The following is a 16,575-nucleotide window of genomic DNA, read 5'->3' as shown; positions in this document are numbered from 1 at the left end:
AATGAACATGACAATCATTTATTTATTCCAAATACAAAAAATACAAAGATCATTGGCAATAGGTAGATTATATAAAAAAGAATTTAATCATAAAAAAGCAGTCAAGTGACAAGATGTTACTATATCACCAAATAACTATTAAAACCTACTCTTCAATCTGAAGCTACAATAATGGTAATCTTCTGCATATTCAAAAACGACAGGAATTAATTATCCCCATTAAGTTTAGAATTTCGTGCAGAGGTCAAGCCGACACCATAGCACTACTTTTCTATCAGACAGGCCTAGAAGGGTGAACGTCCCCATTTTCTAGCTCGCCAGTTAAGATACAAGTGTGCATCCGACCTTCACCACTAGACGGCGACATATTCAGCTAACCAATTCACATTTGCTTTGTTGCAATGGAAGGACAACATCAGTTGGGGATAGTGTTGCACAGATGCCAGGTTGTGCACCAAAGTAAAGTTGGTTTGAATCCCGAGTGGATGGATGGTAGAGGAACACCATTGCTGCCGTGACCCACATTGGGAATGAGGTATGAGTTGAGATTTAATAAGCCGTCCAGGGTTTTAACTCAATGGTCAGTGAACTTGATTTAACAGCCATTATAAATAATTTTAGAATTGCTTTTACGGTCTGAATAATGGTAAAATAACCAGACAGACATTCACATTGTTCATGTTAAGAAGTAGTTTTGTTAGTGTCAATGTAATATGGTTATATGTTGGTCAGTCACGGCAAACGCGGGCAACAAAGGGGCGGCGAAGTGATGCGTAACACAGTGCAAAATAGTGGCGGATTCGGGCTCGTAAAACAGCAGCGTGTGACTGGACCAGTCCAGCAGGATGCCGACCCTCTGGGGTCTCGTCGCCATTCGTAGCAGCACCTTCTCTCCCGCGTGCAAGAAAGAGTACTCACCGTCGTAGTGGGACAGCACCCACGATTGGTGGTTGTGTCCCAGCCGGGCCAGGTCCCCGGAGCCTTTACGCTGCAGGCCCACGTAGCAGATGCCCACCTTGAAAGCGGCGCTCTGTCCGACCTCCACCACCCAGCTGTGGGTGCCGGAGGACATTGACAGGGAGCCCAGAGCGTTGGGCCAGCAGTCGAAACGTGCCGGGTCGTAAGGCAGAGGCTGGCGAGGTTTCTTGTGGAGGTAGGTCAGAGTGCGGCGGTCGTCAGAGAGCGACAGGAGGGGGTTAGCGGTGCGCTCGTCGAACTTTAAAGAGGACAAAGCGTAAGCTGCAAACACAAGGGTGGGATGTCACCAAAGAGCCAATGTGGGTCCATTTTTGAGGGTCTACGGTCTAGGACGTTCCCCCGATGTACTTGCTTCTGAGCAGCTCAGTAATAAACTTCAGTAAGATTTGTCATTCTTTGCAGAGGACAAAGAATATATGCCTGCAAATGTTATATGTCTACTTGTGTCACTCCACCGTTTGTGTTCAAATATCTGATACTTTTGAAAATGTCACACTCGGTACCGTCATAAACCGTAGAACGTATAACTGGACCGACCCTTTGGCCCGTGTAGCATGGCCGTGGCCCACATTCCCCTCAGCAGGATGCTATCGCTGCATCCTGGCTTCATGTTGAGCTGTTCCGTATCGCACGGCTGACCCACTCCGTCAGCCTCCTCCACTCTGAAATAAAGAACGGACATTGGTATCTGCTTCTATTGTAAAAGGCATCTTGCCCTGCCTTACCTTTCAGCAATCTCCTGAATGCTCATCTATATAAGTGAAGACAGAGATACAACAATTATGTCGTAATTTTATAATATGATTTCAAAAATAATGAGACCCACCACCAGCTGTGCATCGGAAGAGTGTGTGAGGGTGTGCACTAAGCGGGAGCGTGTGCCTGTCAGGCTGGCCATGGCCTGGCTCCAGTGAGCCTTCTGGGTGAGGAGGCACTGCTCTACACGCTCCTCCTCCCGTTGGACCTCCTCCAGGAGGCGCTGCTCCTCCTCCTCCAGGGCCTCGCGGGCGGCGCTGACCCGGGCCACCACCCGCTCCCGAGCCACGCTCGCTGACAACTAAACCAGTACCATGCATGAACAATGACGCAATAAAATAGACTTAAAGGCTCCGACACGTCTCCCACCTGAAGCTTTTGCTCCTTGGCTTTAAGCGTGTGGTCGATGAACTTTTCCATCTTCTGCGCCTGCAGCTGCATTTTTTCACACACGTCCACAAGATGATTCTGGTTGGGAGGGTAGAAGAAGAAAAAAAACAAAAAAACATGAATGAGCTGGAAAACCAACGAGAAAATCCTGTCGTGGGAGAGGAATTAGTCAAGGGTGCTTTAAAAAAAAAAAAAAAACTTGATGGACATGTCACACAACCTTCAAGGGATTTGGGTTCTGAGATACGTAAAGAAATTCTACACAATCCACACCTGGCCGGCTGCAGCCTTTTGGTTTCTTTGGTATGTGCTCACAAACAATGTCCATATCTTTTGACGTTAAGTGTACAAATACAATTGCACGAAGCAAAGTAAAGTCACACCCCTCCCAGAAATGTCTGCAAGTATTGTGGAAATAGAAACCTTTAGTTCACTTTAAGGAATTAAATCAGGTATTTTCGGGTCAATCATCTTTCTATAACAATAAAATATGTAATTGAGTAGTAATGTAATTGTAATTCATCCATTCATTTTCTAACGCTTATCAGTTTTGTTACAAAGGTGTCGAGGAAGGAGCGGACGACGACCAAGACTGACCCGGACTGCAGTGACTCTGTTCTCCAGGGGCGTCACGGAGTGTCCGTGGCAGGAACCGACTATGGTGCAGTGGGAGCAAATTAGCTTCAACTCGGTTGTGCAGAACCAGTCCAGCTCGCACTCGTGCTCCACGCATGTCTCGCTTTCCCCGGAGAAGATCCCGGACTCAGTGTCGGAGGTGGTGGCCATTACGGCGGTCGCTGGAGGTGACTTAGCCCCACCGTTTGACTTCTTCCCCAGGGCTGCGGAGGGGTCAGTCCCGAGCACGGCGAATATTGGCTGCTCCGTGGGACTCATCGCCACGCTTTTGATCGCCGTGGAAGTTTCCACGCCGGGTTTTGGTGCGGTTAAATCGGTCAGCTCTTCAGTCATCATGGCAGCAGGTGTAGCGTAAGGAGGCGGCTGAGTCTGCGCTGTAACGCAGGTGTAACAGGTGAGCGGTACCCGGAAGTTGTGAGACAAATGTCAGCGCTGTTTGAAAAGTTGACCTGGTCTAAGATGTAAATAACTAAATCAATATTTTAATTTGATCAATTGGTTATGATCAGTGCGTCATCAGTGTGTGGTTAACTTTGTGTTTTATTTTGGAGGAGATTACAGACTCTGCACAAAATTTACTCATGAGAGACCCTTTGCAAGTTAGGGAGAAAATACCTCATAATAGCATTTTCATCAATCCACACGAAATTGTGTACACATGGTTATAATGATAAAAGGACGAACTCAAAAGTTTCAAGACCCCATGTCCCAAAGAAACCCAATTTGGGTTCTACTGACGGTATCTACTCTAGATACATATTGTTGATGGTGTTCTCTGAGATTGCATTCAAATGTGTGCCTTGATTCAATAGAGTTTGGGAAACACTGCTGTACAGAAGAAGAGATGCATTTTGGTCTTGCTTATAGTTTCTGTAGTGGACATGAAGGCACAGGCTGGAGTGGACGGACTGTGCGCACCCACCTAAAACCTGCGTCAATAGTGCTTTAGAACCAACACGTCATGCATCGTGACGTCTATTGCTGATTTGTAACGTTGACGTTGCACACAAAAAAATAAAATAAAAGACGTGAAGTGTTTGACAAATCCCACCCAATTTATCGCCCTTTCCCCGCGAAAATGGATGGGATAAGTCACGAGAGTGATGACGCAATGCAATAAATAGGCGGGTCTAGGTCGTACACGATGCCCATTGGATATAAAATACGGAAGTTAATGTTTTGAGAAAACATAATGGTCGTTTTGATTGGCCAGTAGAACGAGTCTGCTGTCGTCCCGCCCCCTTCGGAGCTCGCCCTCCTCCCCTGCGCCAACAGTGGTGTCACCGAGGCCGGGCTGCCGCCGGAGAAAGCCGGAGTCCCGCCTGACGTTGATCCACTTAACCCAAACGGCATCGCGACGGGGCTTTAGGGGGCTGCCTCCCCCCCGCCAACGACGTTTAACACCGATTTGGATCCAGCGCATCGTACTCTCCTGATGTCGGACTTCAAGCTGGGCATCGTACGGCTCGGCCGTGTGGCCGGGAAGGTGAGCAGCCATCCTGGGGTTGCCATGTGCGGTCGGGGGAGGGCCCACGGGACCTCAAAAAGAAGTCAAAACGTCCCGCTTGGTGTTTCTAATCGATATTTGGAACGATTCCCCGATTGACTATCTTATAATGTTGTCAACTTTTTTTCTCGTATACACTCATGTAGCGAACGCGGCGGTGGGTCGTCTTTGCTCTCGCCGCTGCTACCACGCAGTCTCGCTGTAAGATGCTAATGCTAACGCTAACTAGCACTAGCAAGGATTGTCGGCATTTTAGCTATTGTTTAATTATTTTTGCTAAAATGGCTTATTTTGCTCCTTGTGACTCAGCCACGTCGCAGTTGTCGACCCAAATGTTTTTCTCTCGCCGCCGCGAGTTTTATGACTGACACGACGGCAAGCATTCGAACGAGCATGGCCACGCGAGCACCGACATTTGGATTACTAGACGAGGAAGCCATTGCCCAGACGCCGTCTCAAAATCTTCGCTTCCACTCGACATCAAACCGGATAATAAGCAAATTGTCCCCTTGGCAAATTAATCAAGCCCAAATTAGAAATGATTTCTATTTGATAGATGCGTTCCATGAGACACGTTAGGGGTAGAACGAAAGCCGGCTTGCGGGCATCATAGTGTACTCTTGGGCTGTGAGGTCGCGTGTTTCCACCCGTGTGTCATGCGGATGACGCCGTGCTTCCGACACTCGGCATGCCCGGGGAGGGCGGGGATCTCTCGGGTACTTCTCACATGAAGTCTCCCCCTTCCCACCTGAGGGATCCCGGTAAAAAGATGGAATGTCTATTTTTGACCATCCGAATTGCAATCTCACTTGTATTTTATTGCTTTCTCAGACGAAATATACATTGATTGATGAGCAGGACATCCCTCTTGTGGAAAATTACGCCTTTGAGGTAAAGACTGACAATTCCCCCCAATTGCCCCCCCCCTACCCATGTTAAAGTGTATTATGCCCCCCCAGGCACGCATGGAAGTCGATGCCGACGGTAACGGCGCAAAGATCTTCGCCTACGCTTTTGATATCGGCAAAGGTCGTTGGGCGGGAAGGCCGTTACACGAGCTGCTGTGGTGAGTCTTTTATTCTGCTGGGAACAAAAACCCGACATAGTCGACACAATTAAGTCATTAACCACATTTTGGATGACACACCTGCTTGTCTTGATCCGTGTCACTCCTTGTCTGGTTTCACAAGGGAGAAGCACCGAGGAGGCATCGCCCCAAGTTTCCAGGTGATCCACATCAACTCTGTGACTGTTGACAACAGGCTAGACAACCTGCGGCTGGTCCCTGTCGGCTGGAGTCCCAAACCGGAAGAGATTTCCAGCAAACAAAGGCAAGGCTGGGGAAGTTACAAAGTGACACATAAGTGTTACGGTATGTTATGTTTCATTTTTTTACGAAATGCTTTTCTCATACATTTTGTTCTTCCTCAACCCTCTCCAGGGAGCAGTCACTCTACTGGCTGGCCATCCAGCAGGTTCCGGCCGACCCGGTGGAGGAGCAATACCTGGAGCTGAGCCGCACGCGCTACTACAATGCCAACGGCGAGCTGGTGGAGGAAGAGGAGTGCTCGTGCACGTACTACGAGTGCCACTACCCGCCTTGTTCGCTCATCGAGAGGCGGGTGAGTCTCGACGAAAATATGCAGTGTTGTTTTTGTTATTTGACAGATTTTTTTTTTTTTAGGGCTGATTAGGTTGGGAAAATGTTTAACCTTTGCCTGTGTCTTCCACAGCTTCGGGAGTTCAACATCTGCGGCCGCTGTCAGGTGGCTCGCTACTGCGGCTCGCAGTGCCAGCAGCGAGACTGGCCCGCCCATAAGAAGCAGTGTCGGGAGCGTAAGCGGGCCCTGGCGCTCGAGTCGGAACCGGAGCGATGATTGCAAAAGGGCGAAGAGGGAGCGGCAAAAAGCCTTTTGATTATGCGGGTTGAGGGCACGGGGACGGCGAGAGACTAAAACCACAGAGACAATTGCGCTCGCCACACTCGGTGGATCGGAAGTTGGTGATTAACGGACATCGGCGTACACTTCCACGGCCATTTAATTCCCCTTTGCTTCTCACATGGACGACAGGGAAGGTTTTGGTTTGGTTTTTTTTCTTCCTCTTTCGGGGGTTGGCGACGCCCTCCGAGCTCGATCTGCTGCTGCTAATCGTTTCGCACGCGAGAGGTAACGACTCGTCTTGCCGACCAACTGGACCGCGCTCGGATACGGATGCCATCTTCTGTTCGGATTGGATCACACTACTAACAGTATTTTGTGCTGCGTGCGTTGTATGTTCTGCCAAGGACTTTATGGCTGTGTGTGTGTGTGTGTTTGCGCATCTTCCAAAAGGGGCCATATTCCAATTTAATTTTATACGGAATCCAATTAGACATTTTCACTATTTTGTAAGAAAGTAGCTGCCGAATTGTGGCTTTTTTTTTTTTTTTTTTAATCTCCCAATTTTTGTTTTTGTTTTTGTTTTTTCTTGCAGACAACGGTACATAAAATTTACTTTTAAGTCACCTTTGTGTATCCCTCCACTATTTATGAACAGCTCTGATGAATATTTTTTAAGAATAAATGGTAAAGAAGGGTGTTCCGAAAATTTTGACATCTTTGCACATAGCGTTAGTGTAAAGGATATAATTGCCTGCAGAGTCTTTTTTTTTTTTTTTTCAATGTTTTCAGATTGTAAGGCAAAAATAAATCCAACAAAAAAGAAGAGTCCAGTTCCTTTGATTTAAGGCAACATTTTTAGTGACGATACTTTTTATTCATACTGTAACAATACTTTAGAATTGACTTGAGCAATTATACCATTAGCCTAATGAGATGAATCTCTAAGTGACTTATCAGTAAATATATATCAGAATTACAACAATTTATTCAAACTATCAACTTTGGAACAGATATTCAATATGCCTGTGACATGACGCGTCTTCCATTTTGCCTTTTTTTTTTCTTAATTTTTTGGGAGTCCAAATCTGCTATCCAGTTGGTCAATTTGTATTTCCACTCTTGTTTGATTGACTTGGTTTGAGCGTATTCTGACTCACAAATGCCTTTTCAATACTTGTGAATGTGATTAAAGTATTTTATTTTATTTTTTACACATTTTGATGAAATTTGTGAATTGGCCACTAGACTGCAAAATGAAGTCAGATTTTTTTTTTTGGAACACCCTCTTATTTTATTTTTTTGGTTGCATTTTTCTGTTTATCTGCAACAAGCTTTTTGGAGATTGATGCTTTTTTGTTTGGCGTCACTAATTAACTGCAAGAAATAATGCTTGGTTTAAATGACGACGGACGGATGCTGTCTCTTATGATTTAAGTCCTTCCATTATTATTGTTACGTGTGTCTGGGGGGATATTTTGGGCGAGACGTTCTATCAATGGAGCTCTATTTATTTAAAATATTTGTGAAAACCTATTTAGCGGTGGTGATATTTGAAGGCAAACTGAAGTGGACGGACAATATGAGATCTTTTTCAGTTTTTTCTTTGGAATCGTTTTGGGCGAGGTACTACTTGATTGTTTTTCCCGCAGCCCTTCCAGGTTTTCTTAACACTGTTAATTGAAATCTTCCACAGCGTTTAAAAACTTGAATCTCCCGCCCCTTCTGTTTGATTTTGGAGACTTTTTACAAAGTGAACCACCTCCTTGTTTGTTGTGTGTCAACTTTTTTTGCCTTCCTCCACAATGCACCTGCTTAGTGTGGCTTCGCTGAGGAGTCCAGACACTTGGAGCATTTGTCCCACGTTGACATGCGACTCATTGATTGTGTATTTTGTATGTGTGCGTGAACAGGTTTTCACCACTGCACTAAAACTCTGCTCCCATGTTAGCGCGTTTGTCCTTAGACGGGGTGTGATTTCGGCTATGCCCCCCGCACAGTTTTTTTTTTGTTTGTTTTTGTTTTGTAAGACTATGAAAATGAATCACTTAGAAAATAAGAGCTACAATATGTGACTAGAGTTGGGCGATAACACAGTTGCTTTTCCTATGTAAACTGATGGTCAAATAAAAAATTGAACCTCATTCAGTTCTCCAAATAAGTTTTGACTGGATTTTATCAACTGTCATGCAAACTTGAAGGAGAAAAAAAAATATTTTCCAATCAAAAGTCACTTTTCTATTTTCAAAAACAAATTTGATGTGCGAAAAGTGCAGTACCACCCCCGGTCTGTAAGCGTCGCCCTAAGTTTTCCGGACCATTTTACTGTTTTCCAAGGCTCTGATGACTTCCGGGTTTTGGGTAGTACGTAATATTAACAAAATCCAATGTTATTATCCAAGAAACAACTTTAAACTTCATATTTTAACACAAAATGGTAAATATTGGACTCTCTCGAGTGGACGATGAGCTGGTAGCAAAACACCCGGTGAGCGTTACCAGTTTAACGTGTCGTGTTCGCCTTTCGTTCATTTTGTTTCCCATTTACGACATGAATAAAAATATGTCATCTCGCCCTTCATTATCTGTTTTAAAATTTGTCTTTCAGGGTTTGGAACGTTATGCTGCCTGTCAGTCTCACGCCTTCATGAAGGGCACTGGAAGTTTTGTTCTCGGTACGTAGTGTATTTATTTTAATTGTATTTTAAAGCTGGTTTTACCAATTTGTAATTGTTTTTCTTTAATTGCATTTTTACATTGTCCCCGAAAGACTGAACAATCTGACAACCTTTACAAAATTGGAGAGAAATAATTGACAAGCTATACCTTACTTTACCACACGAGGGCAGTACAACCGTCAGGCGTGTGTTGTATAGGTGGACAAGGTACTATTGACCCTCATTTGAATACAAACTTGGTCTCTCTTGAGTAACAAAACACCCAGTGACCTTTTATGAGAGCTAAACATGTAATTTAATAGTGATTCATCACTATATTACTAAAAGAACATTTGTATCAGTAAACAGTGAAAGCCGTGTTGTCCTAGCTATTGGAGATTGTATTCTTTTGACCTCCTCTTACAGGTGCTGTGGGCCTTTTTGTTCTCCAGAAAGGTCTACCCAAGAGACTTTCATTTCCTCTGCAGTGGAACCTGCTTATTTCTATCGGTGAGGAATTAATATGTCATCTTTCACTTCTTTTTAAGAATCCTTCATTGTTTTGTGTCTCGTTCAGTGGCATCATCTGTGGGCAGCTATGCGGTGACACGGTGGGAAACCCAGAAATGCTCCGACCTTTGGTTGCTACTGGAAACTGGCAAAGTCCCTGATAGATTGCCGCCACAAAGTACGTCCCTGTGCTTTACAGTATGCCTTGAGATGCCATTGAACTTTCACTTTTGTTCTTTTAGTGCCTAAAACAGAAGAACCACCAGGAACTGAGAAGACCAAATACGGTGATGTAATGGATTGAAATCTTTTAAAAAGGACAATGTTGCAAAGTTGATCTTATCTCTTCTGGGATGCTGGTCTACCTCCAAGTACAATTTTCCACATAGAAAATATATAACAAATCAGCTGTCCCATAGTCAAACCATCAACACTCTTCATGAAGTTTACTTGAAATGTTTTAAATCACATTTGAACATTATTAACCATCATGCAAGTGTATAAAGAGTAATAAAATGTGCTTTCAGATTTCATAGCATCATTAATGTGAGGATAAACTGATACACTGAAGGTCAGGATTTAGTGTGGCTCTTTTTTTTTGTCAGATGTTAAGCTTATGATCTGGTATTACATTTTTTGGAATGTTTTTCTTGGCTCCGTACTACATTTTATTCTGCAGCATCGCTCGGTGAACGATCAACAATGAGACTCCACTGGGATTAGCAGTCCGATAAAACAAAACGTCCACATGTTCTCTGTTTTTCAAGAGATGTGAAGGCAGTGAGCAAAGTTCATGCTTTAATACCCCCGAGAACATGCCAAATCACCAACTCTCTGAGCTGCCAGCAGTGACGGAACGAACCGAATACAAATTACAAAAAGGGAATGTCAATGTCATTCCTCTCATCCTCCCATGGCAGTTACTCAAATCTGATCAAAGCCTGTTGGGAGAAAGAGGAGAAGTAACAAGGGAACCAAAGAGTGGAAATGTGACTGGAGAACACATCCCGCTGTTATTCCTTTGACACTGTCTCGAAAAAAAGGCTCAAATGCGTACAATCCTTGCACCCAATTAGATGGCGAGTGCGTGCATGACAGCAGAAGAGGAGAGACGGGACGGAGTTGAGCTATCTCGCTCTGACCTCTCGTCTCTTTCTGTTACTCACTTTTTATTTCCTTGGCTTATATAACAGTGGCTCATTCGCTCAGACAACCCAATGCAGACATTGAGGCTGTTTGTTCATTTGCTCAACGCTTTTTTGCGCAGCCCACAGCCATGATCGATGCTCACCCATTTTATTTGTTGACTAGAATAACCAGCGCACGATTGATTACGTGACTGTTGATTGACGTCCTTTGGGGCATCACAGTCGGACATTTCCAATATTTTCTGATAAGACAGGAAAATGAGCAGGGTTTGCTTGATAGAGAATTCATTGTTGTTCCAACATGAGTCACTCTGGGACGTTTGCAAAATAAATGGAAGCAGAGCGAGTGTTCAAGCCCCAACAGGTTGGGACTATGTAGAGTAAGTGACTCGGGAAGGATGACGAAATATATTCAGAGCAAAAGCAAAAAAACATTTTTGCTCGTGTTAGTAATATGATACCTCAGTATTGCAGTTTGGGGAAAAATGTGCAAAATAACACAAATAAAAATAGTCTTATAAAATAATATTATACTGTAATGTCAAAAAATAATATTCTTCACAGATTAAAAAAAAAGTGAAAGGATTCATTTGGTTTAGGTTATTCTTTGTCTTGAGTACTGGCAACGTTTTTCAAATATCGAGAAAAAAAAAAAAAGACCCTATATGAATAACGTCCCAGTATGAATATATTAACACAAAGCAACTCAAACTGGAATTTACGTCTGCTCTCCGCCAATCAGCGCTCGGCTGTGGCACGCCTCGACCAATCGGCGGGCTGGATTGCTCGCGCACATAGGTTTGAAGGGCGGTGCTGGACTCCATTGGAGTGGATTCACACACGGGACGATTAAAAAGTGAACTTTCACTAGTCATCGCGGGATCAAACATGACATTGAAGCCTTGCAACTACCTCAGAAAATACACGCGATAGTTTAAATTCAGTCAAGCTTTGTGTTTTGTTCAATTATTTAGTCTTTTCTGCTCTGAAAACTTATCAAGCTCGTGGAAGGACTCGACTCGGACTTCAGTCATGGCTTTGATAGCCACGGAGCAAGGCAGCAAAATGAGCGCTTCGGCAATTTATGGATCAGTTGGACCTAGGAAAGACACATTTCATGCAAAAACGCAACCAAAAGACGGAGATTATTCCACGGACGGATTGCCCAAAGCGTTTCTTCACAGTCTGCGGACCCTGTTTGACATCCTGGACGACGCGGGTCGCGGTTACGTCCACATATCTGAAATCGAGAGCCGCTGGCAAGGCGCTGACACTCGGGAGTTACCCGGCGGGGTGTTGAGCTGCCTCCGCCGGGTCACCCCTCCGCATGGCTGCCTTACCTTCGAGCGTTTCGTGGCGGGGCTACGCTACTCCATGCTTAATCCAGAGAACCGATGTCATCTGAAGGTGCAAGCGGCCGTCCCTCCGCAACCCGCCCCGAGGTCTGCATGCAGCCGGGTAGAGAACAAGGTACGCCCGCTGGGGCCGAGCAACGTGACCAACATCCAGCCGCACCGTGCATCTTCCTTGTTGAGCCGGCCCAGACCGGAGGAGGGAGTGGGCCATCCGGCGTGCGGTCCGGCAAGGTACGGTGCAGGATATGAAAGACCTGGTCGCAGTCTGGAACGGATCCCGGCCCCTCAGGAGGCCGGTGGGCCTTACCGGGTGGAGGCGGGTCAGATCTCGAAGGCACCCCAGCAGCAGCAGCAAAGCCGGGTGAGGTCCATCGAGTCGCTGGCCCTGGAGTCACCACAGCTACAAGGACCACCAAGTATGTCCAACCCGAAGCCATCTCAACTTGTTAGGAATGAAAATGTAGGTGGAGGGAACCATCCATCATGAAAATAATAATTAAATAATATAATGCAGTTAATGCAATTAATGCATTGTCAGTTTGTAGGGGGAAAAATATATAAAATTTACTAAATTTGAACAAGATTATTGTTAATTATTTCTTGTTTTGACAACACACTTCTCACGTATGCTGCATGCTTTTAAAATCACATCATTTCCAGCTTGTTGTAATTTATTGCTGTCATTAAAGCCAGGTCAGGTCAAAGGTCAGTCAAACATGTCCCATCCTTCCTCGCCCTCGCGGTGCGTGACTACCAATGGTCAATTCTCCCCCGGTGTGAGGGAAGTCAAGCTTTCGAAGTCCCGCTTGCTCATTATCTCACTCGTGCGTCTCCTCGGGTCGCTCTCACGACCACGCTGGTTGCCTGTCACACACGTTCAACCCCCCCGATGAGTCTCTCTGGGTTAAATTTGATGGCCGCACTCACAGCTCGTCTGCCTTGAGGGTGATACTCCCTCATCCCCTGCAAACTTGAAAGTTTCGAAAGATTTTAGACTTTAGGTGTATTTGACTTGAACAAAAACGACATGAGCTGCGGAGGTTTTGTATTTAGATATTCTAGATTTATTTTCATGTTTTGGGCCTCCACATACTTTCTGTCGTTTCGGACAGAGCAGCACTTGTCCGTGCCGTAATCTCTTACATACAGCCAAACCTACTAGGATTATTCCAGATTACAGGGCCCGGGTCAGGCCTTGCCAAAAGCATGAGAGCTATGAAATCTCCCACCAGAAAGTCTTGGCAGAATTTCACTTTCTCCTGTACAGCGTATTTACCAACAATTAATAATGTGTAGCAATATTAAATATGTCCTCCCGAAAGTTTCTTTATTTAGAGAATAAAGTCAGATATTTTCCACATGAAGTTCCTCATAATGTTGTAAAATTATAAAAATGATATCATATATTTTCAAGATGGATGGATAAAAATAACATTCCACTGTGTCTATTTAGAATGGCGCCCTCGTGTGGTGACAAGTGGTAACCTTTTCCTCCTTCCTGCCTTTTGGCTACAAGTAACCATTACCCACTCATCCTTGCCACAGGTGTTGCCAAAACAAATTTGCCCAGATCCCAAAGCGAGTCCACGACGGGCTTCAGCGGAATCTCCAGGCGAGCCAACCGCGGACGGGAAGAGCAGAGGCGCCACACAATCACCAATGGCGTGGACTACGAAATGGTCAGTGTGTGACTCTGTGGTGCAATGTGACCCTCCGTGTGTTGTTTTTCGTGCCCCTCCTTCTCAAAGCGGCTCCATCTCACCCGTGATGCTAATCTTTTTGTCCACTTCATGTTGTCCCGAATAGAGAGAATAGAACAAGAGAAAACTCCCTATTGGCTACCCCCGTTCAACTCCCACCCTCGTCTCCCCCCCCCCGATGCAACTTTCACCCTCCCCTCAACGGCTCATGCCTGCCTCCTCTCCGTCCGTCGCTCTCCCCCCCTCTCGCCTTCCACCATTTTCCCACCTTCCTTCGCATGCCTGATCTTCTCTCTCCCCGCCGGCATCTCCTTCGCCTCTGCGTCCGAGGAGGCCAACCGACTCCCCTCCTTCCCTTCTCTTCCTCCCCTCCCTTCCCCCCTTCCCTCCCTCCCTCCCTTCCCCGCGTCCCTCCCACCGAGGCCGACTTTGCTGCCCCGATGGTAGCGAGCCGGGTCAGGCTCGGGGGCCCGGTGGAGGAAACCGGCCCGGCCTGGACGGCGGTGTGGGCCGCCGCGTACACCACCGTCTTCATCCCGCTCAGCAGCAGCTTATACAGCAGCAAGGCCCTGCACTTTTTTCTGTGGGTGAGTAGGAGCGGGTGGGAGAGTTGAGGGGGCAACTTTTGAAAGTAAGTCGTTTTTTTTTTTTTGTGTCCTTGTAGAAACAAGTTGAAGTATTCTGGGATTCTTTTATCGCTTTTCATCCGCTGTTGCTCTTTCATCCTTTGTGTCAAGCAGCCTGTGCAACTGTTGTGCTGTCAGTGTGTCGGGTGGGGGGGGGGCGTGGGGGGGAGGTTGTATTTATGTGCCAACTGGGGCACACGGACTATTTTCAACCCGCCGCCGCTCTCTGTTCGATACACGTTCATTGACACGAGCTCCCTTATCGCACCATCAACGCACTCAACTTGCCTTATTTAGACACAGGCCAAGATGAGTCCAAACCGCTTTGATGTATTTGTTTAAACATGGGATGGCGGGAGGGAAGGGGGGGGGGAATTGGGGGTAGCCGAATGCCAGCGTTGAGGCCAGCCCAGGGACTGTGCAGCGTGGACAGCCAAGTCAGCACAACTCTCATAGACACCGAGGGCTGGCCAGAATTGAGGCGCCGGCTATTGACACCATTCTTAGGTTGCCGCCCGGTTGCCATGACGACGGACCGACGGCTCCTCTCGACAATGTCGGGGATTCAGCGGGACTCGGCGTCTTTGTCCGCGCCCGAATTCACAAAAGAGGCGACGAGGTGGAGTTTGCGCTCTTTGCATCTTTTTTTTTTTTTTTAAAGAGCTCATTTGTGTTTTCCAGCTGAAGCAAATGAAGGAGTTGGAGCAGGAGAAGGACTCCTTGCTGGCCGGCCTGGAGGTGGTGGAACGTGCCAGGGACTGGTACCAGGGCCAGATCCATAATGTCACTGAGAGACAGCGGCAAGTGGGGCAGAACTCCCAATGCACGGTGAGTCAAGAGACAGAATAATTCAAACCCTCCATTGTACATTTTATAGGGAACTTTTTCCAATTTTTTTTTTTAGGACTTTTTCACTGAAGCCAACCAGAGTCGCATCAATATACTTATTCCCAAACTCCAGGAAGTCAACCGGTGCCTCAATGACCTTATTTGCTGCACTGGAATGGTGAGAATCAATTCCCAAATCAGCTTTGTCCATTGAAATGAATTGAAATGCAATTAATCCGTTCCAGTCCACCACATCTTTTAAAAATAATTGCATTTTTCTTTTCCCAGTCATCCTTCCCTTCCAGTGGCGTTCAAACGGCAGGGCACTCTACCACCCCGCAGCCTCCGGTTCCTGCTCCACCACAAGCCATCCTGAGACTGAAGGACCAGAACAGACTCCTCACACAGGTTCCCCAAGATCCAATTCTACTTGAGTGTTTTTTGTTTTTGTGGGCCACCTGAGTTTTCTATCCTTTCCTTCTCCTTCACAAAGGAGGTGACAGAGAAGAGCGAGCGCATCGCCCAGCTGGAGCAGGAGAAGTCGACGCTGATCAAGCAGCTATTTGAGGCGCGTTCGCGCAGCGTCCAGGACACCAGCGCCATGGACTCCACCTTCATCTGACCTCTGTGAGACTCGACGTCATTGTTTACCCGACTGACCCTCCGTGGCAGCCATGCACCTTTTTTTTTCTACACCCCTTGACTGCAATTTGTAACGCCTCCACTCCACAAGCTAATTGTGCACGACAAGAGGCAGAAACACTCCGAGCTCTCCAAAGATTCTTTACTCCATTTTTTTTTTTAGAAGTTTGGGCTCTTCATCTAAAACAAAGTTTACGCTTCCACCTATCATATAAATTCTACTTAGACTCTGGTTGGAGTTTTTTTTTTTTAAACATCAAGGTTTTTATATTCAAGTAGCATGTTCGATGTTTATGTGTGAGATGATGACGGTGGTGGGGGAAGTTCAACCTCCAAGCTAACGTTGATCGAGAGGCCGAGGAGAGAGATTTGGAAGTTTGCACGCCGAGGAAAGTGTTTGGGAAATGTTTCGAAAGACTTTTTTGGGCTCTTTTCATAATGCCAATTTTTCTCTTTTGTCCTCTTGGTGACTGCATGGCCCACAATGTTGAACCTCTGGTGAAATGTAGCTAATCGTGTAGCCCTCCAATACTTTTATCAGAAACAATTTTGTTATTTAGTTTGTTTCTGACCGTAAAAAAAATAAAATATAATAAGCTGTAAATGTATACAAGCAAGGTACTGCTGGGATGTCAGCATATAACAGTTATGAAGCGCTGAATGTTTAGTTGTTTTTTTTTTGCTGCTCAAAGTACATAATGTGAGTGAAACCTTTTCCCCCCCTCCCATCTGCTTTCTATCACAAGTACTTCAACTATGAATGAAATGTAAAATAATAAATACGAGCAAACAGGGTAACACGGCGTCCTAGCATTCTTTTTATTTTTGAAGAAGCTGCTTGAATTTATTGTTAAAAAAAAAAGTGCAGTATAAGGCAAGACCTCTCGTCTCATCAGTACGGCACTAATATTAGTCTTCACAACTGATGAACATCTTACGGTGAGTTTTATATTGGCTTTATG

General features: G+C 45.7%; 4 protein-coding genes across 4 annotated transcripts; 3 read left to right on the top strand and 1 right to left on the bottom strand.

The window, feature by feature from the left end:
- Positions 1–15: 15 nt before the first annotated feature.
- On the bottom strand, positions 16–3,209 carry bspry (B-box and SPRY domain containing). Its single transcript, XM_085925386.1, has 6 exons — positions 2,722–3,209; positions 2,104–2,202; positions 1,805–2,035; positions 1,704–1,729; positions 1,516–1,640; positions 16–1,239 (listed from the first exon to the last, which is right to left on the bottom strand). Exons 1-6 carry the CDS (start codon positions 3,094–3,096, stop codon positions 704–706), a joined length of 1,392 nt encoding a protein of 463 aa, XP_085781512.1. The 5' UTR covers positions 3,097–3,209; the 3' UTR covers positions 16–703.
- A 764-nt stretch (positions 3,210–3,973) lies between these two features.
- zmynd19 (zinc finger, MYND-type containing 19) lies at positions 3,974–8,281 on the top strand. Its single transcript, XM_085925389.1, has 6 exons — positions 3,974–4,246; positions 5,099–5,158; positions 5,227–5,333; positions 5,458–5,598; positions 5,709–5,889; positions 6,001–8,281. The coding sequence occupies exons 1-6, from the start codon at positions 4,196–4,198 to the stop codon at positions 6,142–6,144; spliced, it is 684 nt and encodes a 227-aa protein (XP_085781515.1). The 5' UTR covers positions 3,974–4,195; the 3' UTR covers positions 6,145–8,281.
- Positions 8,282–8,471: 190 nt separating this feature from the next.
- tmem141 (transmembrane protein 141) lies at positions 8,472–9,921 on the top strand. Its single transcript, XM_085926447.1, has 5 exons — positions 8,472–8,635; positions 8,756–8,822; positions 9,231–9,314; positions 9,382–9,492; positions 9,557–9,921. Exons 1-5 carry the CDS (start codon positions 8,582–8,584, stop codon positions 9,616–9,618), a joined length of 378 nt encoding a protein of 125 aa, XP_085782573.1. The 5' UTR covers positions 8,472–8,581; the 3' UTR covers positions 9,619–9,921.
- Positions 9,922–11,299: 1,378 nt separating this feature from the next.
- On the top strand, positions 11,300–16,209 carry sapcd2 (suppressor APC domain containing 2). The gene is made up of 6 exons (XM_085927108.1): positions 11,300–12,233; positions 13,363–13,496; positions 14,825–14,971; positions 15,048–15,149; positions 15,260–15,379; positions 15,465–16,209. The coding sequence occupies exons 1-6, from the start codon at positions 11,495–11,497 to the stop codon at positions 15,591–15,593; spliced, it is 1,371 nt and encodes a 456-aa protein (XP_085783234.1). The 5' UTR covers positions 11,300–11,494; the 3' UTR covers positions 15,594–16,209.
- The last annotated feature ends 366 nt before the right edge of the window (positions 16,210–16,575 follow it).

Source organism: Syngnathus leptorhynchus, chromosome 12, assembly GCF_054491065.1.
Source record: "Syngnathus leptorhynchus isolate UIUO chromosome 12, UIUO_Slep, whole genome shotgun sequence".
NCBI lineage: Eukaryota > Metazoa > Chordata > Actinopteri > Syngnathiformes > Syngnathidae > Syngnathus > Syngnathus leptorhynchus.
Note: the sequence above shows the minus strand (reverse complement) of the source record. Positions and strands in the feature narration are given on the sequence as shown.